Source organism: Peromyscus eremicus, chromosome 7, assembly GCF_949786415.1.
Source record: "Peromyscus eremicus chromosome 7, PerEre_H2_v1, whole genome shotgun sequence".
Lineage (NCBI taxonomy): Eukaryota > Metazoa > Chordata > Mammalia > Rodentia > Cricetidae > Peromyscus > Peromyscus eremicus.
In genome coordinates, this window is record NC_081422.1 from 96177647 (window position 1) to 96202927 (window position 25281).

General features: G+C 43.7%; 1 protein-coding gene across 1 annotated transcript in view; it reads right to left on the reverse strand.

The window, feature by feature from the left end:
• The window catches only part of Ephb1 (EPH receptor B1), a 456415-nt gene that overhangs the window by 84710 nt on the left and 346424 nt on the right, over nt 1–25281 (reverse strand). The window contains exons 6-8 of the mRNA XM_059268461.1: nt 13126–13250; nt 5045–5207; nt 399–507 (exon numbers count right to left, since the gene is read on the reverse strand). Of these exons, the coding sequence (XP_059124444.1) occupies nt 399–507; nt 5045–5207; nt 13126–13250 (397 nt within the window). The remainder of the gene's footprint in view (nt 1–398; nt 508–5044; nt 5208–13125; nt 13251–25281) is intronic.

The window sequence follows — 25281 nt, forward strand, 5'->3', positions numbered from 1 at the left end:
CACACACACTTCCTTACCCCCTCTTCTGCCCGCTTGCCTTTTGCTTGCTGCCCAGGGCCTGAGCTCTCTAACCAGAAGACTGCCCGTGCACAGCTATGATGCTCCAGTGGGTCAAATGCAATTTTGTAACTGTCACTCTGAAAAGTCCTTGTGCATGAGGGGCTAAAAGTCTTGGCTGAAATGAGGTTGGAGGATGGATGCTGTTTACTTATAGTCTTGCCCAGTTCCCATAGCAGGTTTTTATCCAAAGGCACCAAGAAAATAAATAATCTTGAGATTTCCAGGCGGCTGGTCGAAGAACTTATCTAGGCTGCCCAACTTGAGGAAGGGCCAGCACGGGAGAAGCGCACATAGAGAGGGGCTTCCTGGGTTCAGGGAGGGTAGAGTGGAAGACCTACCTGCTGCAGACGATGGAGATGGCCACCAGAGACACAACAAAGACGACCCCAGCAGCTGCGGAGCCGGCAATCAGGGGGAGCTGCTCTCTCAGCTCTGACTTGTAGTCATCTAGGTGAGAAAGAAAAGAATTAGAATCCTTCCATTGCACATAGCTGGACTTGGTGCATGACCCCAAAGACACCAGATATATGGGTATGTATGGGTCCCACTTTCTAATGCTTCAGAGTGGGCAACAGCAATAAAGACTAAACAGCAGGGACAACTCTGGTAACTCAGGGCTGATGACAATTGTCTCCCAAGAGAAGGTGACGCCCGGCCTTCACCACCTTGCTCTGAAGGTTTTTCCAAGTCCTTTCCGCCGTATTAAGACTAAGACCAGTGGAGGGGAATCAAAGGCTGTTGCTGAAACAGCTTAAGCTGTTGAAATGCAACTTGTCAACAGATTCATTGAGCAGATTTTTACAGTTTATCTGTAGTCAGCCAGCGCTGCGGCAGGAGCTGTGGAGGATGATGAGATGCCAGAGAAATTGCCCAGCACTCTGAGCTCCCACTCGACAAGAAAAGGATTGAAGTTTCTGCCAAGTGCTGAAACAACGCTGCATTATGTGTAGAGTGGAACACCTCGGGGTCATAGAAGTGGACAGAGATGGTCCAAACCCTGAAGTTGCCTGTGCATTCTTTGTAGTCTTGGGGGAAATTATTTTACCCCTATGATTCTCAGGCCTCTTGACAGTTGATAAAAGGTCAAACCAAGTGAATAGCTCATAGTATCTGACCTACATCACGGATGTGCCCAAACTCTACTCCTCTTGAATCCACGCCAGCCACCCAAGTCAGCTTGTGATCCTTCCTGTGGTGGTGGCGGTTGTCCATGGATGCTGCTAAGAGGCCATTGTCTACAGCTTTAGACCCAGGCTAAAGCTGGAAGGTCAAACTGTTTATATTTTATTATGATTAGAGTTGTCAGATACAGCAAACAAAACCACAACCTGCACTTCAGATAAATAGTGAATGATATTTTAGTATAAATATGCACCAAATATTGCATAGGAGATATTTATCCTTAAACATTATTGATCTGGAATTCAAATGAAACTGATCTCCCTATATTTTATCTGGCAACCTCAATGACAAAGCTCACTACACTAAGGGTCCCCCATAAATCACACCAGGATCTCTGTGAGCACAGCTGTTAAACTCCACTACTTCTGAGCCCCTCCTCAAATCTACTGGTGAAGATCAGGGTGTCTGCATGTTTCACCAATACCTCGGCAAGGGTTTATGCTCTCCAGTATTTGTGAGCCATCTTTCATCTAGCTGGGCAGACAAGGTAACTTCTAGAGACAAGGCTGTTAGCTCTTAGTGTGCATACATGTGCATGGGGGTTGAGATCAGAAGGCAACTTTGGATATCATTTCTCAGGAGCCATCCTCCTTAGTTTGGGGTGTGTGTGTGTGTGTGTGTGTGTGTGTGTGTGTGTGTGTGCTGTGTAGGTGTACGGAGGTCAGAGGTCAACATCAGATATAGTCAGCAATGATGTCACCATTTTTTTAAAGATACAGTCATCTCAGAACTTGAAAGCTGGTCATCAAGGCCTAAGATCCCCCTGTTTCCCAGCCCTGGGATTACAGGCACAAACTGCTCTACCTGGCTTTTTATGTAGGTACTAGTGATCCGAACTTAGGTCCTCACATTTGAACAGCAAACACTTTACTGGTAGCATCCACTTTGTCTTTTGAGATACGATCTCTCACTGAAACCTAGGATTTGCCAATTAGGATAAACTGGCTAGCCACCTAGCCTCAGGGATCCATCCATTTCTACCTCCCCAGCACTGGGACGACAAATGTGTGCTATGCTGCTTAGCATTTTTGTTTGTTTGTTTGTTTGTTTGTTTGTTTGTTTAAATATGGGTTGTGATGCTGGAACTTGGGTCCTTATGCTTATGTGGTAAGCACATTATAACTGAGCTACCTACCCAGACTGCTGTTGGCTCTTAAAATGCCTCATTCTATAGACTACAGAAAGTAACTAAAAAGACTGAAGGTGGAATTTGGTTTCCTCAACTGAGAGTTTTGTTTGCATGTCTGCATTATGTGTCTCTGTGTGTGTGTGTCAAAGTATGGTTTTAAATGTGAGTACAGGTGCCCATGGAAATCAAAGAGGGCATCAGATCCTCTGGAGCTGGAGTTATAGTGGTTGTATGTCCACTCCTGAAGTGAATGCTGGGAACTGAACTTGGGAAGAGCAGTACGCATTCTTAACAACTGAGCCATCTCTTCAGCACCAACTGGGAGTATGTTTTTTTAAATATGTATTTTAAAAAGGAAGTTGTCAGGAAATAAAATGCAGGGAACCACAACGATGAGTCTTTGACAAAGTCTTCATAAAGCAAAACTTCACAGAACAATATGAAACCCAAAGGTGATGATGATAATTAATAAATAATAACAGAAAAAAAAACAAGTCGGAGGTTAGCACACAGTAGCTAAGAGTGGCCAGGGCACCATGTGCAGTCACCTGCCCAGTATAGCCACTGACCTAAAAGGGTCCTACAGGTCCTCCTGCCTCAGTGGCCCTCCCACTGCTCAATCTTCAAACTCCGTCTCTGTTGCAGACCTGTCTGCGGCTTCAGTGAGCATCATCACCAATAAACAAGCCCCGTCATTAAGATAAATTCTCTCAAATTTGGCCACTTACCAGAACTCTCTTACATCTTCCCTCTCTCAGGTCTGCAAAACTTAACTGCCAAATGTAAAAAGAATAGCCTTCTTGGGGGAAATTTGTTACTTCTTGATTTGTCTAGCAGAATTGCCAAGAGACCAGTGCTCAGAGCATTTGGAGTTTGGGGCTTTTAATCCTGTGTACCTCCTGATGCCAAAGTGCCTATAAATCTAGACGGTAAGTGAGGTGCAAAATGGGGGAGCAGAGTCCTTAAGGGAGAAGCAGATGGCCTGCGTTCTTCCCATCCCAGCAGTGTTATCAATCTCAATGAATGGGCTCACCTTTCTACCCCATCTCACCAGCTCGAAACATGAGAGAAAATTCACCTGGCATAAACTCAACTGGCTACACACTCCAGTCTCATAGGGGCCAGACAGCTCCTGCAAAGCCTCCAGCTGAGCTGCTTCGAGGTGGGGGGCACCATCTGGAGTAAAATGGTTACTCCCCTTCATCTCTCTCCTCATACCAGAACACCCAGCCCTGGCTTCCATAATGTTTTTTTTCACAAGAAATTTTTGGATAAAACAATTTGATTTTTAAATATTTCTAATTAGCGTAGAAACTGCTTCCAAATATGTGTGTCAAGATAAAACCTCAAGTCTTCTCAAGCACCCAGCCCAAGAGCGCCAGTCTGAAATAGAATGCTTTGTGGAAGAAAGACATTTCAAGTATATGTTAACTATCAAAGAAAACATGAAGGACTTCCAATTGATGGGTTGTAGAATAGATTGACATTTAGAAAATTACATGGAAATGGCTCATGAATGAGTCAATACAGACAGGTAGGCAGGCAGAAAAGTACAGGCATGCACAAACTCTGGTAGATGGCTAGCTAAGGGAAAAAGAGGTGGGTAGTGAGACAGCCAGAGCTGAGCGCAATGCCAAGGCTGCAGCGAAATCAGATCCGCGGAACTAATGATGGAGGTGTTCTCAGAGGACAAGGAAGCAAAGTTAAAATAGGGAACAAACAAGCTCCCAAAGTAAAGTTTTTGGGGGTGTGTGTGCAATAGTCCATATAACTGGCAACCTGGAAAAATCTAGAATGTCCCAGGAGACAAACTTCTGGGCATATCTATGAGGGAGTTCCTAGCTTGGGTTAATTGAGATGGGAAAACACACCCTAAATATAAATGACACCAGGCCATGGGCTGGGGTTCTGGATTGGATAAAAAGGAGAAAGAGGCTAGGTATCACCATCCGTCTCTTCCTGTTCCCTAACTGTGGACACGATGTGGGTGGCTGCCTTGGGTTCCTGCTGCCATGACTTCCCATCATATGCCCCTGAAATGTGAGCCAAGATGCACTCTTCTTTCTTGCATTATTTCTGCCAGCTATTTGTCATAGTAAGGAAAGTTATTCAGGGAGATGGATTTTCTGCACTGAAAACAGCTCCTCTGTGTTCTCTCTCTCTCTGAAAATACCTGAGCAGGTCATGGGTGAAATGACTGCAGTATTCTGAGATCCTGGGCACACGGCCCAAACACTGTCTCCTCTTTTTTTTTTTTTTTTTTTTTTTTTTTTTTCTGTTCCAGAGTCCAAGCATAGCGGAGTGAGATGGAGGTAAGAAGGAGTCCCCTGACCCCTCTTAAGGAGACAAGGAGGCATCTGTGAGACATATGGGATCTCACTCTTGGGTAGATGCAGAAACACATAGGGTACAGAGCCACATGGGGTACCCTCCCAAGGCATCCAGTCAGACGCTGAGAGAGACAGAGACCAGATTTCAGAGTGTTGGCATGGACCGAACAGTCCACACGGTCCTACCGGGAGACAAGCCCTGCTAAAGGAACACCGCTAGTCTAGTGGGACTGGGTACCATGGAGGTTTCTACAGGATTGCTTTTCTTTCACCATTACCTGCTCTGTGCCTGTGTCATTTACACCCCCAACACTCATTCCCGCCCCCTCCTCACCGGCCTTACCATCTGTCAGAGTCTGGAAGCACATCTTGCCACTGAACTTGCCGTAGCCGGCCACGGTTCTGGCGCGCACCTGGACCACGTACACCATGCCCGGCCGTAGCCCATCAATCCGGGCCGTGTTAGTCTGGCTCCTGGCCATGGAAGAGTTGAACTCATTGTGCTCCTAAAGAAGAGACAGGGGAAGGGAAAGGGGTCAGCAGCCAGCTCCTGAGTACTATAACCCCAGGCAGCTCTGGGAGGGCACTCAGTCCCATCAGTTCTTGGTCTTACATCTCTGGTAGAAGTTGTCTTTCTTGGAATGAGGACAGCCTGCCTGGGCCAAGGGAATGAAGAGTCAGCTTTGGCCCACAGGGTGGCGGCACATTGAAGAAAGGAATCTGAGGAGAGAGTTGAGCTCCCAGTGCCTGACGGGGAGTTCATAGACACTTTCTGTCCATGCCCCAGGCCTCCCTCAGGGTTCACAGGTAAGATAACAGCTCAGTCAGCTTTGCAAATTCCATCACCCCTCTGACCTCAACAATGGCAAGCTTTGCAGCCTACATGTGCCTCTTGTCTGCTGATGTACAGTGCATTCTCTCCCAACTTGAGATCTGCTGGCCATGCCGCACAATTACTGTTCTAGATGACCCCTGAAGTTCCTCCAAAGTGTTCAGTAAAGGGCTTTGCCTCCATTCTGCTAAAGTGGCTGAGGTCTTTCTAGACTGCCTCTCACACCTGCTTCTACCTTCTCTTGGCCTTATCTGGGTATCCATGTTCCAACTCCCCACCATCAGCTCCTGAGACAGCATGTCCCTTCTCCCAGGGGTCCTCATCCCTTCCATCAACTCCAGGAATCAACCCATCTTCCTGCCTCCTCTCTCTAATATGTTTGTCCAGCGTTAAGGTTCTTGTCTTAAAGGGTCCCTGCTTTAACTGTCACCAGATGGAAACCAAACTTCTCAAGTGAGACAATCATGCCCTTCAGGATGAAATTAGTTCTAATCTCTCACAGTTCCCTTAAAGCTGGGGTCTTATTATTCCTCTGGGAACCACGCCCAAGCCACCAGCATTTTGCTCAAGGCTATTTCCCCAGTCTGAAATGATCCTGCTCCCTCCAGGTTATTTAAGCTCACATCCACCAGCGCCTCCTCCCTAGGGAGCCCTATTTCACTTCCCCAGCACATAGGCTCTTTTATCACTGCCCTTGCTGTTTACAGCTCACTCTTAGCACCCTATACATCAGCCTGGTCTCCATTTCCATGTGAGCATATCTTTCCTCTGCAAGGATTCTGGGCTAACACTAAGTGTGCAAGGACAAAAGCTTAGAGTCTGGGCATTCCTCTGTATGCACAGTGAATCCTGGAGTGCGATGACGTCATTGAAAATAAAGAGGCTGGGTCACTAAAAACAGACCAATTCCCAACCTCCTGTTCAGATCTGGGAAGCCATTAAGAGTTCTAGGCGCAGTGGTTCAAGAGGCAAGGAGACGGATGAGAGAAAGGTGCACACGGAGACTCTACACCCCCACATGCTCAGCCAAATCCCAAGGAGAAAACATGGGGAAGTGAACTGGAACAAAAGAGGAAATTCTGACTCTCCTAAAATATGTAGAACGGTACTTTGCAAAAGCAAAATCCACTGGATTCTCTCATCCGGTCAATATATATATATGGGTGTATATGGGCTGTGGGTCCCAAGTGTGGTTTGTCTCTTCTGGGGAGACAACACCCTGTGGAATGGATAGGAAGACACACGGACGACGACAGTGTTGATTGTGTGATGTGGCAGAGGGACACTGGCAGTGGGGAAGGGGCTGTGGGGCTGTGTCAAAGGGAAACAAGCCTGATTTGGGGAGAGAGCTATTCAGAGGGAATCAGGAACGAGTAGCATAAGTATCCTCACACAGATGAAAGAAATCAACAACATTGCATTGGTAACTGGAGATCAAAAACAGAATAAAACAGACTAAAAGAAGGGCCAAAAGGACTGAGGAGCATGCAAAGTGTCCTGGATAGTTTTGTGTCAACTTGACATAAGCTACAGTTATCTGAGAGGAGGTAGACTCAATTTAGAAAAAGCCTCCATAAGATCAGGTTGAAAGCAGGCCTGGAGAGCTTTTTTTTTTTTTTTTAATTAGTGATTGATGGGGAGGACCCAGTTAATTGTGAATGGGGCTACCCCTGGGCTGGTGGTCTTGTATTCTGTAAGAAAGCAAGTTGAGCAAGCCAGTAGCCAGTAAGCAGCACTCCTCCATGTCCTCTGCATCAGCTTCTGCCTCCCTCCAGGTTCCTGCCCTGTTTGAGATTTTGCCCTAGCTTCCTTCAAGGATGAATATGGAAGTGTAAGCCAAATAAACTCTTTCCTCCAGAACTGGCCTTTTTTTTTTTGTTATGGTATATCATTGCAGCAAAGAAACCCTAAGACACAAAGAATTTGGGAGTGTAGGTGGCACAGGGGTAGTAATGAAAAAGTTTGGCTTGAGGAGTCATGGGTTCAAGGCTAGCTTCATTTGACAGTTGAAAGTTACAAAAAGGCCCTAATGGAGAGGTTTACCCGCTGAGCCCTGGGAGAAGTTGTGTAGAAAGGAACTTCTCACTGGCCTTTGCATCTACTTGTACAGCAGGGGCTGGAGACGATGCCCCTGGGGTCCTCTCCAGCCCAGTGAGGGATTGAGCAGATGGAAGGCTGTTCACTGTAGAAGGGATGTCATCTAGAACTTGCTAATTACTATTGTGACACACTGAAGACAAGAGATCAGAAACTATGAGCATCACCTCATCATGTTGCAAGGAAGAAGAAAACACCATTGCTACAAAATGCAGACAACTGCCTGACTTCCCTGGTGTCGCAGGAATCAGATGGAATCACGCACTGCTTGAGATGAGTGAAACACTGATTGGGTAGCGCTTACTGCGGGGAGAGTGTTTTGATATATTGGCATTTGGATGGTGAGGACCAAATGTTAACCCATAATCACTTTCCAGTCCACACACGCTTGAAGCGGTTCAGTGATTAAAATGGGCATCAGTTCTTGTTCTTTGCCAAGTCATTAATCAATTCCAGACAAATGAGTGAGAGCGATGAGCAAGGTTGCTTATGACTGGTTTGATTATAAGTATGTGAAGATGGAGGACACAGCTACCGAGGGCAGTGGTTATGTCTCCATTATCTCTCTACCCTCAGCATCCCAGCTCCTTACAGCCAGGGCTCGCCACAACTCAGTGCTAAGGGAATGAGCAAACAACGGCGCGCTTACCATCAGCTGAGCACAAGGTGTTGCTAAGGTCTAGAAGTGTTTCTGTGAGATCTCGAAATCTGAAGAGTAGAACGCCCCCCCCCCCCCAACCTAAATCAACTGGCCCTAGCTTAGACAGTTGTTATGAAGTGCTGGAGAGATCTAAACACTTAATCATAAAGACAGCAGAGGGCAGATGTAGATGCTCCCCCCCATGGTTTGCCTACATGCACTGACACCAGGAGTGAAAAGTGCTACAAGACAGTAAACAAGAGAGAATGATGAATGGGCAAATATTGAGATGGGGAAAGAGACGAACATGGGAGAGGCGCAGGGAGTGTCTAGTTCTCTGATCTGAGCTCTCTATTAATGAATGGCTGGGGGAAGGCAGAGCCCCACTGATTCTATTCACAAAACTGAAGTTAGTTGAAAAGTGTTCCCAGCACAGACTGAGAGTCTTATTGGGCAGGAGACCCACAAGGGTGCTGCCAGAGGCTGCAAAACTACCACCAGTGGGCCAGCCACTTACCTTATAAATAAAGTGCTATGGCACACAGCCACGCCCATCTCTTGCTATGCTGCCTGGGGCTGCTTTCCTGCTAATGACTCTCTGTTCAGATGAAGAGAATGGGACATCCACAGGGAGAGGAGGTGGTACAGGATGAGGGAATAGGGAATTTTGTTTCTTTGGACTCGATCCAAGACACTGAATGGGCTGGATTCTATTTGTGTTGGTGAATCGAACATGATGATCATTCGTTTTGCTTATACGTCTTTGGGTTTAATATTAAAATCCAGTATCTTATTTCAGGAGTCACTCTGATACAGAAATCCTGAGCATAGATGATGATTTCATACAATTCCAGAAATTTCTGGCATTGAAATATAATAAAAATGTCTGTAATTTGGTTCTGTGACTCCCTATATGTGACCTGTGTGGTCGTGGTTGTCATTTAGCCTTTATGTGATTTAGTTCCATCATCTATAACTGATTATAAGTGGCTTATAAATGTATTTCTTTCAAGGATCAGAACTAATATATCTGTGTATATTTGGAACATAATAGGTACTCAATATATGATGAATTACCATTTTGGTTATTATTTCAAAATGCCCTCACAGGCCAATGTCTTTTTCTTTAGTCATATTGGAAATGGTCAAGGCAATGTAATGGATTTTGCAGTGAGGCCCTTTGTGAGCCAAGGAGAGTTTTATTCTCATATGCTCAAGGGTGGTCAATGACTAGGCAAAGAATCCTCTTATGTTCCCAAGAAAAGCAACTCATCCTCTGGAGGAAGGACAATAATATGCTCCACTGAGATGTGCAAGCTGCCTCAGGCATTGAGTGCCATGTTTATGTGTGTGTTAATAATTAGTATGAATTAATGAGAAGCAAGGGGATGGCCTAAAACAGGAGACTAATGTCCTTCATAGCCTAAAAAGCTGAGGTTAATCACGGTGCTGCAAAGGAGGAGGTTTGAGTGGAAATGCAAAGACAGTGGCAGAGGTTGGCCTGCGCTGAGCCAGGGAACAGGAAGCCAAGGCACAGAGGCATGAGCCACATGGCTGTGGACCCAGGTTATGTCAAGCACTTGACCTCATCACAGCTGCCCACTGAAGTGTCTGCTCTCTGCCTTGTCCACAGAAGATGAGGGCGAGGCAGAGCAGTTGCCACCAAAACACTCAGCCCCTTGCCAACACTGCCACCTGCTGCAGGGTAAAAGAGCAGGTCTCACATCCTAGCTATGTGATTGACCTGTGAGAGTATTTTTGCTTATTTTTATTGTGCAAAGTGGTCATAATAATACTGAACATACTAGAATATGAAAGGAAGCGTAAATCTTATTAAGTAAGGTACCAAATAGGCATATCTTAGAAAAATTCTTCTTCTCAGATAAAGTATAATTTCAACAGGGCTGCAAGGTCACATGTATGGTAAAAGGGATTGAGTAGATCCTGGTCAATGACCCAGTACACTGCACAGTAAACTGGTATATGCAACTTGGTGAGACTTCTAGGTCAACTTTGGTATAAGATGAAGCCAATGGGTCCAAACAGTTTTATAGATTGATTCTTACCTTATTATCTCGCCCCCCCCCCCCCAATTTGTTTTGCACAAATAGATCCTTAACTTGGAAGTGACTTGGGTATAACGGCACGCTGGCTAGTTAATGTCAACTTGACACAAGGTAGAGTCATCTGAAAGGAGGGAACCTAAACTGAGAAAAAGCCCCCATAAGATCCAGCTATAGGGCATTTTCTTAATTAGTGAGTGATGGGGGAAAGCCCAGCCCACTGTGGTTGGGGACATCCCTGGGCTTGTGGTCCTGAGTTCTCTAAGAAAGCAGACTGAGCAAGCCATGAGAAAGGAGCACCCCTCCATGGCCTCAGCATCAGCTCCTGCCTCTAGGTTCCATCCCTACTTGAGTTCCTGTCCTGACTTCCTTCAATAATGGACTATGATGTTCCACATTATTATGATGTAAGCCAAATAAACCCTTTCCTCCTCATCTTGCTTTTGGTCAAGGTATTTCATGATTGAGCAACGATTACTGTAACTAAGAAAAATTGGTTAAAATTCCCTTCAATTCATTGAATGTTATGAGTCAACATGAGGCCAGTATTCTCTAAACAGAACTGAATGTTATCTCATTCGTCTCGCTGGCATGTACTCCCATAATGTTGAGGAGCATACCTCCCCCACAGACAGGACTGGTGATCTAGACTGATCTGTACCTCTTCTTTCAGGGATGTAAAACTGCTACCAATTCACAAATGTGCAAACTGTGCCCTACAATGGTTAAGTCACAGGCCACAGCAGCTTGTCAGGGTACTGGAAATGAGGGTTTTGCTTCTACTGCAGTGCTATTCGCCCATCCATCTGGCCTCCCTGCAGGACTGTGGGGTCTTAATTTCTGATTTTCTCTATATCTATCTACCTAGCAGATGTCCTCAGTTAGACAAAGGATTTTCATACCATGTACATCCCAACAACTCACACGGGCATCTTCAACCCATCCCCTCTCTTAATTCCAGATGAAGAGTTACCTTCTGGCTGAGGTCACCAGTTTTCTATTCCACACCTCTACCTGGCTTTCTTACAGGCATTTTAGCCACAGAGCTCTTCTTTCATCCCAATATCCATGACCCAGGGAGATCTCCTCCTTGGTTGACGTTGCCTACTTCATTCTAGAAGGTCTCTTTAAACTCACCCACATCCCATCCAGCTTAGAAACCCTGTTAGCTCTCCTTGTAGTGTGTACTGTATATCTAGAAGCCAGCTAATTTCCACAGCTTGTGGGTGATGCTCCAACTCAAATATCTATCTTCTTGACAGATAATTATGGATCTAGCAGGCCTATTTACAGCCTGAACGATGTTCAGAATATAAGTCACATCCTGTCCCTCTTCTGCTCCTAAAGTGTGGTGGTTCCCTGCCTTACTCAGTAGTAAAGCTTGAGTCATTATACCTCAACATGTTGACTTCCCCTGGTAATAAGCTCTCTCACGTGTCCACTAGCTCCCTACTGCTCACATCATCCCAGGTGTTCTCATCTGCTTCCTGCTCCTGGAGTCACAGCTGTGACAACATTTCAGAGTCTATCATTCTCTCCTTGCTGAGATAACTGCTTGTAACTTGACTTTCTTCAGATACTGAAAGAGGTCTCATCTTCTCCAAGAGGCTACGATCATTTTACTTAAGTTTGTGACTTATGCCTGCCTGGCCTTTACAAAGTCATTCATCTGCTCTGGTTTGTTTGGTTTTTTTTTTGTCTAATTTTTTAAAGTTTATTATTTTTTTTTGTGTCTCTGTGTGTCTATTTTATGTGGGGGTTTATATGTGCCACTGCATATGTGTAGATGCCAGAGGACAACTTTCAGGAGTTGGTTCTCTTTCAACCTTTATTTGGCTTCTAGATATCAAATTCAGGATATCAGGCTTGCTCACAAAATACCTTCACCCTCTGAGGATCTTGCCAGATCATCTATATTTTTTATGCTATGATTTTAAACATGATAATCATTCCCATATTTTGTATGCTCATTGTTTAGTCTGTCTCCCTCTTTTGGGAAGCAAAACTCCTATGGCAGAACACTTTTGTTCACTAACATATCCTAGAATAGGACCTACCAAATAGTATTGAGATCAAACTCTTCAACAAATAAACAAATGCATCTGGTGTTTTTCTAAACAGTATGTTGGGTTAGTTCAGGAAGCACTATATTTTCCCAGGATTTTTGCAAACGCTGCAGTTCACCATGGTGGTCCTGCTTCCGTGGATGATGAACAAGCTAGGGACCAACCCTACAGGGCATTGTTTCCCTTTTCTTGGCAATACATGCCCTGGGTAGCCTTCAGCAGCAGCTGCTGACAAGTAGTCAGGGACTGCAATACACAAATTTCTACTTCAATTCATTTTTTTATCTCACCCTTTTAAATGTCCAATTATATGTTCCTTAACCTCCACATTAGTGTAATTTTAAATAAGTAAGCTTGAGTTGGAGGCACAGGATCAACAACTTGGAAAACAAATCACTTAAAAGAGTCCAAAATCCTCTAAAGGTTCGGGGGTACCAGGTGGTTTTATTGCATCCTCCTTGGGACGGCAAATATGTGGCTGTAGGATGGGAGTGGTTTGCATAGTCCAGTCCAGTAAACTGTCCAGACTGCCAGATGCTGAGTCTGAAGGCTCTCTCCCAAGGCAACGCAGAGAAAGCCTGGGCAAGGCAGACCCAAATTTCTCCCCAGGGATCCCCTTTCCTCCCTATGGGCTTCCTCCAGCCTGTCTCCTTGTGCCTTACACTGGCCACACTCACTGAACAGTGTTGGCTTAGCCTTAAAAGCCTGAGGTCAAAGCTGGCTCACCTTCTCGTAGTACCGGATCTCATAGTCCAGGATGATGCCATTGGGCTGCTCTGGCTGAGGCCATGACAAGGTGATGCTCCTCATGGTGGCACTGACCTGGTGCATGATGGGGACAGTGGAGGGGGCTGTGGAGAGAGGAAGAGACAAGGGTAGCCAAAGAAACAATCAATATGGGAGAAGTGCTATCTTTTGGAGAGGAATAGAGAGAAAAAGGTGATTGGGTTTGATTTCTGTGCTTTCTCTTTAGCTGAACTGGATCTGCCGAACTACCTGTGGGTTTTGTGGGCTGAATGGAGTTGAGATGATAGAGCAGAGAGAAGGTGATAATTTAGCAGAGGAAAACACACGTGGGCAGGGCTGGGGTGGATATGGAATATTTACGGTACAGAAGAAAAAGATTAAACAAGGGCTAGCGATATGGTTCAGTGGGTAAAAGTGCTTGCTGTGAAAGCCTGGCAACATGGGTTCAATCCCCAAAACTGGCATAAAAGTGGAATGAGGGAACTAACTCCATAGACTTGTCCTTTGACCTTCATATGTGTACTGGGCCATATGTGTCAACATACACGCTTTAAAAAATCCAAGGAGAGAACTGAAAAATAGGAGGAAGAGACAGGAACAACGAGAAGCCTTTGAAGTACAAGGTGCTGAAGGACCCTCAGTGCTGCAGTCATGGGCTGAGAAAACCTGGGGCAAGAGAGAACATCAAGGGTAGAACAGATTAGTGCAAAGTAACTGTACCATAGAAAGGGACATTCCAGCGAACGTTTCTTTCTGGTACTGTGTGTAAGATTTTAATGTACTTCCAAAGAAAGGAGGTAGCATCCCTCACGAAGACAGGAACACAGAGCTGCAACAGAGGCCCTGTCAGAACTCTCCAAATGAAAACATTTGTAATGAAGAACTCACAAACGCAAACGAAGAAATGATACACAAAGCAAACATTTGGAAACAGGGTAATAATTCCAAGATCAGCAAAGATGATTATGAAATTTGTGTTAGGAAATAATATTTATCTCCAAATTTAACATTTTTCACACAGTGTAAGTAAAATGAAAACAGTCTGGAAATAATAAATGAGGGCTGTCTTCCTAAGGGAAGAGGAGGGTAATGGATGACGCTCAGTCTGCGATCTGCTCAGGGGCTGTTTTGTTTAGTCCTGGCACTTCTGCAGTGATGAAGGTCATTTCCTCACTCGAACTCCACTTTACAAGGGTTTCTCTGGGGACCATGGCTGAGTGACATTTACTATCCTCAATTTAAGTTAATAGATTCCCTCCAAGACCTGGAATTACAGAGCACAGCTAGCAGATCACGTAAGGAGGAAGGCATGGATTTGCCCACAGTTTGTCAGACTCTGGCACCTACTAAAGTCAGTCTGTGCCAGGGAAAGGGAAGCAGAGGATGCATTCTAACCATACAGAGTGAGAAGTGGGAAATGTTACCATGACATCTTAGCATCAGAGTGTCCTCTGGGACTTTGGAGGTCAGTTTGCACAAAGCCTACTAGAGACCATGTGTTGGCCATGACACTGCACCTCTCTGAACTAGGATCATAACTGACTAAGGGCCTCAGATGCTGTGCCACTGTATTTACACAGAGGCTTGCCTCCTTCAGAGTTCCCGATAATCACTGAGTAGCCCGCCCATCCCTGCAAAACAGGGGTTCTCCGGTGGGTACTCCTAATCAAAGACTCCACAATGATCTTTCCAAGGCTTCATGATAACAGTACAGGTGTGCCAGAATCCTCCTGGCCAGTCCTTCTGTCTTTCCTCTTCCTTCCCTCTCACTTTTACTGGAATGGGATGATCATTGTTGTCTGACAGCTCCCCCTACAATGTCCCTACCAAACACTTGCTGCCAAATTCCTGCTACATGTAAGATATACCGCTCTGTGCTTCTGTAAATCTCACTACTTTTGTATCTGCCTTACCCGTATCTCTGTCTACTTCTCCTTGGTCTCACCTCTCTCAACTAAAGTAGTCTAGTGTAGCACGAATCTTAAAAGGTTTTATTAATAAAAACAAACCCGGGAGCCAGATATTGGGGTGAACGCTGAAAGATCAGAGATCACAGCTAACCTCACCTCGCCAACTCCTCAGCTGATCCTGTTTCTTCAAACTGGAAGCCTCTGTGTCCTCATCTGAATGGATCTCAGATGAACTGCTGCTCAAAAGCCTAAAAGCTTAACAGCCTAGTTCCTGGTCCTCACGCCTTATATACCTTTCTGCTTTCTGCCATCACTTCCTGTGATTAAAGGCGTGTGTTACCATGCCTGGCTGTTTCCAGTGTGGCTTTGAACTCATAGATATCCAGATGGATCTCTGCCTCCAGAATGTTAGGATTAAAGGTGTGCGTGTGTGCGTGTGCGTGTGCGTGTGCGTGTGCGTGTGTGTGTGTGTGTGACTATTTTCTGGCCTCTGTCTAGTGGCTGTTCTGTTCTCTGACCCCACATAAGTTTATTATGATACACAATATATTGGGGGAACACAATATCACCACAGTCTAGAGCATTCCTTGTTGCACATAACAGCTTGTCAAAGATCTAAAGAAACAAGTTAGATTGTACTTGAGTTTTCCCTGCTATAAAAATTGGTCAGCTGCTATAGATATTTCTGCCATAGCAGGACATGCTGCTACCTGCAGTAGCTCTTTCCAAATGGGCCCAATGTTATCTACATGTCTGTAGGCATGAGATAGAGACACCAGTCTAATTCTCCTCCATTGTTTGTACTACAAGTTAAGTTTAAATCTAATATCTACCATGTTTTGTGTTTTCTATTATTTTGACTATTAGCCTTCCGATCAAAAGCATGTTTTTGTTGTTCAATCAGGAAGTTAGACCCACATATAACCTCTAGATTTTGCCAAGGTCTGTTCTCTCTCACCATGTCTATAGAGTTGGATTTCTGTTGTGGAGATTCATAATCCCTCTTTGCTTTTTTATGGTTTTTTTATGGTGTTAAATTTGATTTACTAATCTAGCAAGTTGAAAGAACTTTTTATCCTCTTTGCAACTGTCTAATGCATTTTTTTCTCCTACCTTGGTATTATAGCCCAGCTTTGTTAATTAATTAAACAGTTGCTGTTTAATTACATCTGCCATGTAGCTGCTCTTTTAGGTTCTAGAGATACATTCATGGGCAAAGTAAAGTTTCTTGCCCTCATAAAACCTACTCTCTACTGGAGGGATTCAGAGTCTAGACATACTAAACAAATAAAAAGTTATATAAAAGATAGTATGTACAGTGGGGGAAATGAAGTAGGGAAAGAGGAGGTGGAACACCAGGGTAGGCAGTATGTGGCTGGCTTATGGGCAGCAAAGGCCTCCCTGAGTAGCAGTGCAGGACTATAAGCTAGAGGACAGTGAGAGCAGCATTGGAGAAGAGACAGCCAGAGCACAGTGTCTGACCTGAAAGCATCACAGTCCAGGGGGAGGGGAGGGCCTTTGGCTTCTATTCCCAGTGAAAGGAGCGATAACAACAACATAACGACAATCTGACTTGTGTGCTAACAGTGGCATCTTCTTCTGTGCTGCAAACAGAAGGTGTGGGCCAGACAAAAGCAGGAGGACCCATCATAAAGTCACTGTTGTGAGATCAGCCTCCAACAGCAGAGAAGTCAGAGCCTGAAGAGAAGCAGTCTCCAACTTAATGATGCTTCGGCCTTGCTCTTTCAACTCTACCATGTTGAAAAGTGACTCTTATGCAGCAGAAACTATTTCTGATTTTGAACCTTTCCCAACCTAGAGATATTGGCTACAATACTCTCTTGATGCTGGGCAGCAACAATGAGCCACATCCATGTAAACATACAGTGACTAGTCCATCATCCACAGTTAGGACATCATCAGGGGTGTGTGTGTGTGTGTGTGTGTGTGTGTGTGTGTGTGTGTGTGTTATGTTTGGTTTGGGATGGAGCTGTTTAATAAATTTATTTAGCTATATGAGATGTTGATATACTGTCATAAACTGGGCTCTACATTAGGTAATTATTCCCAATCGTAAGCTGCTACTGTTTTGAGCACATTTCAGTTAGGTTGGCCTAAACTTGGTGTTAGGTGCAGTGAGTGCTGTAGCGTAGCTGTTTCCTCCCAGGAAACCATTCCTTCCTGGAGAGAGGAGGGAGCCTCATAAGACTCAGAAAGCTCATAAAACATAGAAGCCTCAGGAAGCTCAGAAAATGACAAGATTCACAAGGCCCTTCCCCAAGTTTATACAAACAATAACAATTTCTGGAGAGATGAGATTCTCCCTGGTGGAGCTGCCTGTAAACTGTTCAGGGAGCTCCAGGGATTGTAGCTTTCATCAGTTGTCACCCATGCTGGGGTAGGCTTTCAGAGGTGCAGCTGTCTTTGAGTCACTCATGCTCCCATTAGTTATCCCAGTGAAGTTACTAATGCACTAAGCTAGACTTGAGTGGGGTTACTCCTCTGGTCTGTCATGGGTAGCCTATCTAGAGTGATCAGAGATCTGTCTCTCCTGGAAAAGTCATACACAATGTAATTTTGACTTATTGTATTTGCAACTCAGTGACAGTGTCATGGGGATGTAGCCCCCTCACAAGTTGAGGAATACTGCCATTGGGAATGGCTCATAGATGTGGGATACAGAAGAAAAAGAATTAAAAATGGCTGCAAGGTTTTCGTTTGGGACAACCGAAGGGCAAGGCTGCCATCAACTGAGACGAGAGACGACATCAACACAAGCCATCTGGGAGGACAGACCAGGGGTTCCACTTTGAACACATGACTTTTCAGGTGTCTAGGATGTCCCATGTAGACACTGGGTAGGGAGACATGTGCGGAAAGTTGGAGCTGTTTATTAGCATTTCAATAAATCAGGAAGGAGCAGAACTGAGAGATCATGAAGATAACTAGTGGAGTGCATGTTTTAAGATGTAGGAAATGAGGAGAAAACAGCAAGGGGCCCTGCGAAAGCAAGGCCAATGGAGTAGAAGGAAAGCCTGAAGAGTGTGATTGCCTGGAAACCAAGTGGAAGGAGGCATACTCGGGGGACCGGATATGTTAAATCTTACTGCTAAGTCAGGTAAAATGAACCTGGAACTGAACTCCTGATTTAGGGACAGCCTCTGTGGTTAACCATTTGAATGGTATATGTTCAGATTGCTCAAGATCCTGCATGCCTTAGCAGAACTATGGGAGGAAGTATAGGTAGTTCAGAAAGTGGCACAGTCTCCCAGAGTTGCTACATGTTTGGGGGATCCCAGTGTGACCCAAGATGGGGATGACTGAAGGGCTCCTGATAATAATGCTTTCCTACCACAACTTGCCATTCAGACTCCTCTTACAGGCCATGTGCAGAAACACAATCTGCATAATGTTGGTTTTAGAAGTGCCACACAGGTTTTCAAGCTCCTTCTGTCTTCAGAGGTAAAATGTCATCTATTAATACTGGCAGACTTAGAGCTAGGAATGTAGGTCAGCTGGTAGAGTACTCACTGAGCATGTACCAAGCTCTGGGGTCAATCCCTAGCACCACAGAAAAAATAAGTGTGGTGGTACACATCTGTAATGCCAGTTTGGGGAAGGTAGAGGCAAAAAGATCAAAAGTTCAAGGTCATCCTTGGCTATATAGTGAGTTCAAGACCAGCCTATGCTGTATGAGACTCTGTCTCAAATAAAGAGTTAACAAATTAAAAAAAAAAAAAAAAGGAGGACTCCAAGATGGCATGATGGTCACCTTCTCTGGGGATAGAATCAAATGCAGGAGAGCAGCTACTTCTTGAGGTGGGTGGTGACAAAAACACACTCAGAGGCTTTGGGGTTAAAACAGAGGGTAAGAAAGAACATCCCAGCACCGAGGTCAGTAGCTATGTGCAGAGGGCAGAGGTGAAAGAAAGAGGGAGAAACATAGAAACACAGTAGCACAGGCCTAGGCACCATGCAGAGGTCCAGCTGAGCAGGCAGCAGGAATCAGAACCCACAAGAAAGAAAGGCACACAGGTAGCTTTCTTAGCTTCACAATAGTTGGGAAGTCATCTTGATAAGATCTTGCCTGGACTCACTGCTGGGAGTATCAAAGTTTCCTTCATTTTCCTGTGTCTGGGAACAAAACCATGAACAAGTACTGGCCAGAAAGTCAGTCTGGCAACCATAGAAAAGACTCTGACCCCGGAGTGCTAAGAACCAGGCATGATGATTCACACATGAAATCCGAACCCTCCAGAGACTGAAGCAGGAGGATTTCGGAAAGTTTTAGGATGACTTGGGCCTACATATTGAGTTTCCGATCAGCCAGGACTGTGCAGTAAAACCTTCAAAAATTAAATAATGATAATAATTTAGTTAAATAATAACAATCACAACAATAATGATGAAAAAGTGAGAGTTCTGTGAAGTGGAAAGCCACACCAGGCTGAAGCAAATAAAAGGGAACAAAGTTCCAGGCCAGTTTAGACCATCGATTTGCAAGGGAAGGTATAGGTACTGAGGTGAGTCTGTACCTTCCAGTAACTGCCCCCAGGAGCTGAGTTTCAGAACACTAGACCTGAGGGGAGGGCCCCAGATTTGTGCTACTTAGGTTATGTCAACTTGACACAAACTAAGCTGACCCGAAAAGAAAGATGCTCAATTGAGGAGTTCTATTGGATGGGCCTGTGAGCATGTCTATGGGGCATTTTATTTATAAATGATTGGTGTGGGAGGGCCTAGTCTACTGTGAGTGGTGCCACCCCTGGGCTGGTGGTCCTGAGTTATACAAAGGAGTAAGCTAAGAAGCCATGGAGAGCAAGCCAGTAAGCAGCATTCCCCATGGTCTTTGCTTTAGTTCCTGTCTCCAGGTTCCTGCCTTGAGCTCCTGTCCTGACTTCACTCAGTGATGAACTGCTACCTGGAAGTGCAAAGTGAAATGAACTTTTTTCTTCCCAAGTTGTTTTTGGTCAGTGTTTTATCACAGCAATGGAAACCAGACCAGGACAGAATCCTCTGCTATCCATGCTTCAGAGTTGATGGTTGCAATTTCATACTGTTTCCCTGTCATCCAAACATACACACTGGGTCCTGGATCTGCAACAACAGGAAGCAATGGGGCAGCCATCTGAATGCACATGGAACACGAAACCTGTGCAAACCTGGTTGATTCAAAGATTGTACCTCCCCATGACCAGGAGTTACAAGTGGCTCTGTCTACAATTCATACCTGGTTGGTGGGTGAACAGAAGGGAAACAGAGAAAGGTGGTGGACAGTGCATAGTTTGTGCTTTCTCCAAAGCCTGCTCAGAACTCTCCCTTCTGCCTCCACATGGGCAGAAAAGAAACTTGTAGGATTTTTTTTTTTTGGTTTGGTTTTATTAAATTTTTTTGTCATGCCTGCTTAAATTGAAATTTATATGTGCATCTTTTTCATCCCCCCCTTTTTAATATTTAATTCTTAGGCTATAGCTCTAACTCAATTGGCAGAATGCTCATTACCATGAGAATATATAGGTTCATTCTCCAGCACCACATAAAACTGGATATAAAGGTACAACTTTGTAAGTCTGACCAGGAGTTCAAGGTCACCGAAAAAGAAAAAAAAAATCTTAATCCTTTTCTATTTCCTCCTCTATTTCTCTCCCTTTTAAAAAAAATTCACTAGATTATTTTCTTTTTCTCATTTTCCCCTTTGATGTTTTCTATTTAAAAATCTTTTATTTAATTTTCCCTCTCTTATTTGTTATTCCTCCTTTTAATATTTCATCTTTTTTTAGCATTCAGAACAGAAGGAGAAAAAGACCCTCAAAGATAAACATAAACTAAAACAATTCATGACACTAAGTCAGCATTACAGGAGATATTTAAAAGTTCACTTCATAGTAGAAGAAGATAAACACAGCCAAAAGAGCATGAGGAAGAGTAAGTATACTAAGACCAGATGAGCAAATAGGCACTGGGAGAGAATCAAACTTTAGAGAAAACAACAGGAAATAGAACATGCTTTTTAATAATACTCCTGTATGTAGATGGTTATAATTCTCCAGTTAAAAGACAAAGAAGAGTGGTTTATTAGTTGATAAAACAAGACCCAACTACTTGCCACCTGCAGGAAACTCACCACAGTGGCAAAGAAATCCACAAACTGAAAGTAAAAGGATAAAATGTTATATTCCCAGCTAATAGAATATGACGACAAGTAGAAGTGGCTATTCCTAAATCCAACAAAGCAGACCTCAACCTAAAACTAGAAGAAACAAATGTCATCTATATTAATAAAAGAAACATTATACAAAGAAGATATAATGGTTGTAAATATACACACACTGATATCAGTATGCTTCAATTCATAATAGAAGTGCTATTGTCCATAAAGATGCAACTAAGAATCAATACAATAATAATGGGTGTTGTGGTTTGTCTATTAAATTTCCCTTGAAGGCACATGTATTTGAAGCTTTGTCCCTGGCTGGTGGTGCTACCGAGATGCGGGTAAACCAGCAAGGCTGTGACCTAATCAACAGGCTAACCCATTGATGGAGTCATAACCTGATGGCATTATTGGCATGTGATGGAAATGAGGAGGTGGGCCTGGGCCCAGAAGATCACTGGGGTGTATCTTTGAAGGGAATATATTGTCTGTGGCCCCTTGCTGTCTCTCTGCTTCTTGGTCATCATGAGGTGAGCAGCTGTGCTCTACCATGCCTTCCTGTTGCCATGGTGTCCTGCTTCACCACAGGCTCACATCAGGGAAGCAAACCAAACATGGACTGAAACCTGTCAAAGTATAAGTAGGAATAAGCCTTTCCTCCTTTAAATGATTTTTCCAAGACACTTTCGCAGTGGCAAAAAGGCTGGCTGGCACAGCAGATGACTTTAGCATTCTATTCTCTCCAATAGATAGGCTATCCAAAGCAAAACTCAACAAAGAAACACAGGAGGTTAACTGCACTGCAGGTCAAATGGAATCAGCATACATCTACAGGATATTTTTTCCAAAAGATGCAAAACATTCTCTTCTCGGCAGCTTGTGGAAGTTTCCCCCAAAGTGGTCATTTTAAAGATACACAGCAAGATGCAACAAATACAAAAATACTGAAATATTTGTTTGGATCTTACCAGTTCTCAATGGAAAAACTGGAAATAACTGGTGGGAGAAACTATAGGTAATTCACAAATACACAGCCTGAAAAACACACTTTTGAAACACCAGTAAGCCATTGAAGAAATCAGGGGAGAAACTGGAATAAAAGTCAAAATATCTGAAAGACTCTGCAATAAGATCATAAATTTTATTTAAAAATTTAGTAGAGTGACAGAATACAAAATCAGCATATGAAAATCAGTAAATTCTCTAAACACTGGTAATGAACTCATTGAAAAAGAAATCAGGAAAACAACTGCATTAATAATAAACTCAATAAAATTAAAAATAAGCCTAACCCAGGAGACTTTCATAATGAAAACTCTGAAACCCTGAAGAAAGAAATAGAAGAAGACACCAGAGGATGGAAAGACCCCAAATGCCCATGAGTCAGCAGAATTGCATAATTGATACTGGAAATCAGCCATATTGCTGAAAGTGTTTCATAGGTTCAGTACAATCCCTACCAAAATTCCAACGATTTTCTTCATAGAACTAGAAACAAACAAACAAACAAACAAACCTCAAAGTTCATAAGGAAGTAGAAAAATCCCAGATAGCCAAAGTCATCCTAAGTAAGAAATGCTAGAGGCATAGAAAGGCTCCATTTCATATTATACTACAGAGGCATAGTAATAAAACAGCATGGAATGGGCACTCAGATTGACCTGTAAAACAATGAAACAGAAGAAATAGCCAGAAATAAACCCACACAGCTACAGAAGCAGATTTGGACAAAGATGGAAAAATATAAAAGTGAAGGAAAATGCCATGTCTTTACCAAATGGTGTTGGGAAAATAGTACATCCACACGCAGATGACTGAAATTCAAGCCCCACCTCTCACTCTGCCCAAAATTCATCTTGAAACCATATGAATTTAAGACTCGAAGTTGGAAACTTCTGGAGGAACATTTAGCCGAGCCCTTCAAGATACAGACATAGGCAATGGCTTCCAGATTAGGACTTCCATAGCTTAAAGAGAATAGTAAGGGTTGACAAGTGGGGTTTATCCAATTAAAAAGCTTCTGTACATCAGTAGAAACAGCAGAGGAATGAAGAGGCAGCCCACACAACGGAGGAAATCTTTGCCAGCCATTCACCTGATGGGTGACACTGAGTATATAGAGAACTCAGAAAGTTCAAGCCAAATAAACAAATCATCCAATCAATAGATGGGCAACTGGACTCAACAGATACTTTTCAAAAGACAACACACAGATAGCCGATAGAAACTGTTGGACATCCTTGGCTATGGGGCAAATGCAAATCAAATGTATGTCAGAATGACTGTAGTGGACAACAAAGTCAACAAGAGGTAGCAAGGATGAGGTGGGAGAAGGCTTACACACTGTTGGTGGGAATGTGCATCAGTACAGCTACTCTGCAAATTCCTCAAAAACTTAAAATCAAAACAGTACAACCCAGTTTTCCACTCCTGAGTCAAAGTCAGTAAGTAACACACACACACACACACACACACACACACACACACACACACACACACACACAAATCCATAGGGGAACACTATTCAGCCACAAATAAGAATGAAATCACATCGTTTACAGGGAAATAGACAAAACTGGCAATCATCATGCTATGAAAACCAGGCCAGCTTTGGACAGACAAGATTCACATGCTTTCTCTCATATGTGGTGCTGGGATCAGGGACATGCAAGAAAATGGAAGTAAAGAACAGGACCAGCAGAAAAAGGAAAGAGGATCCAAGAGGGATAATTGGGGAATAAACGTGATGAGAGTATCTTATATACATGCACAAATATGTAAGAATAAATGCCTTTATTTTGTATAATTTGTGTACTGAATTTTTGAAAGATTAATCCTAACAGTCTGAGGCTAACCCTGAGCTTGATTCTTCTCTATGCCTCTGTCTTCAGAAAACCTTCATTCAAATCCATATACTTGTCAAACACTATGGCATACGTGCTCTGATCACTGGGGTCAGAGAAAACAGATCACAACCTTGTTCTTGAGGTTCTTAGAGTTCGGTGGGGGGTCAGACTATAAAGACAACCACAGGGCATGGCAGAGAGAAACAACCAGTATCCCAAATCATTAATGCCCTTGTTTCTGGAGTTGGTATGGGCCACCCCAGCAGCCATCTAGCAGCTCATAGATCCAGGAGAAGGGGGTTGTGGTCATCCCTGTCAACATTTCTTGGATTGATAGTGATGGCCTAATGGTCACAAGTCCTTTGGAAAACTGTGTGCCCCACACAAGGAACTCTAATGTCTTACACTTTAATTGTGATGGGGCTTAGCACATGGGAGAAAGCAACAGAGCATCCCCCCTATGAAAGTTAGGAACAGCCAGGCTCTGCCATCAGCAGTACCTACACTATGGATTTGGTGTTCCTTTTCTAAGGGCAAACATCACCCCTAAATCTGATCTTTTATGTGCTATGAAACCATCAGGCAAGCAGAAAATAAAAATAAGCTCAGGTATTCATTCATTCAAACACCAACTTCTAGAAAAACTAAGGCAGATGAGAAGATAAATTCCAGCAGGCAACCCCTGTGACCCTCCCATCCCCAAAACATTGATTTCAGCAGTCAGTCAGGGCAGTCTTTTCTACATAATCCTCAGAGGAAGGAATGGTTTTACTGAATGCTTGAAAGAATCTGTTTTGCAAGGACGCACAAAGCTTTTGAGTAAATTAAACATTCTACCAAGAGACAGAAATAATGAAAATGAAGAGTTCACAAGATTATTCAAATTTAAAAAAAAGAGCCCTTTTTTGTAAGAAAAGGTATGAAGAAAGAATTAGTTTGGGAGTTATTTGGAAAGAAGATAGACGATACCAAAGTCTCAGTAAAGATGTTTGGCCTTAAAAGGTGCTCAGAAAAATCTAAACAGAAACAAAATTGCCCTGCAGTCCCTCTTAGAAAAACACAGAGGCTAGCCCTACAGGATCGAAAAGTACAGAGGCTAGCCCAACAGGATCATAAAGAGAGCAGGAAGCAAAGAATGTCTCTTCTGTCCCCAATACAAAAATTAACCAGGGTTCAAACAAAGTTAGAGCCAAGAGTATCCACTAGGAGAGCCTACCATCCATAT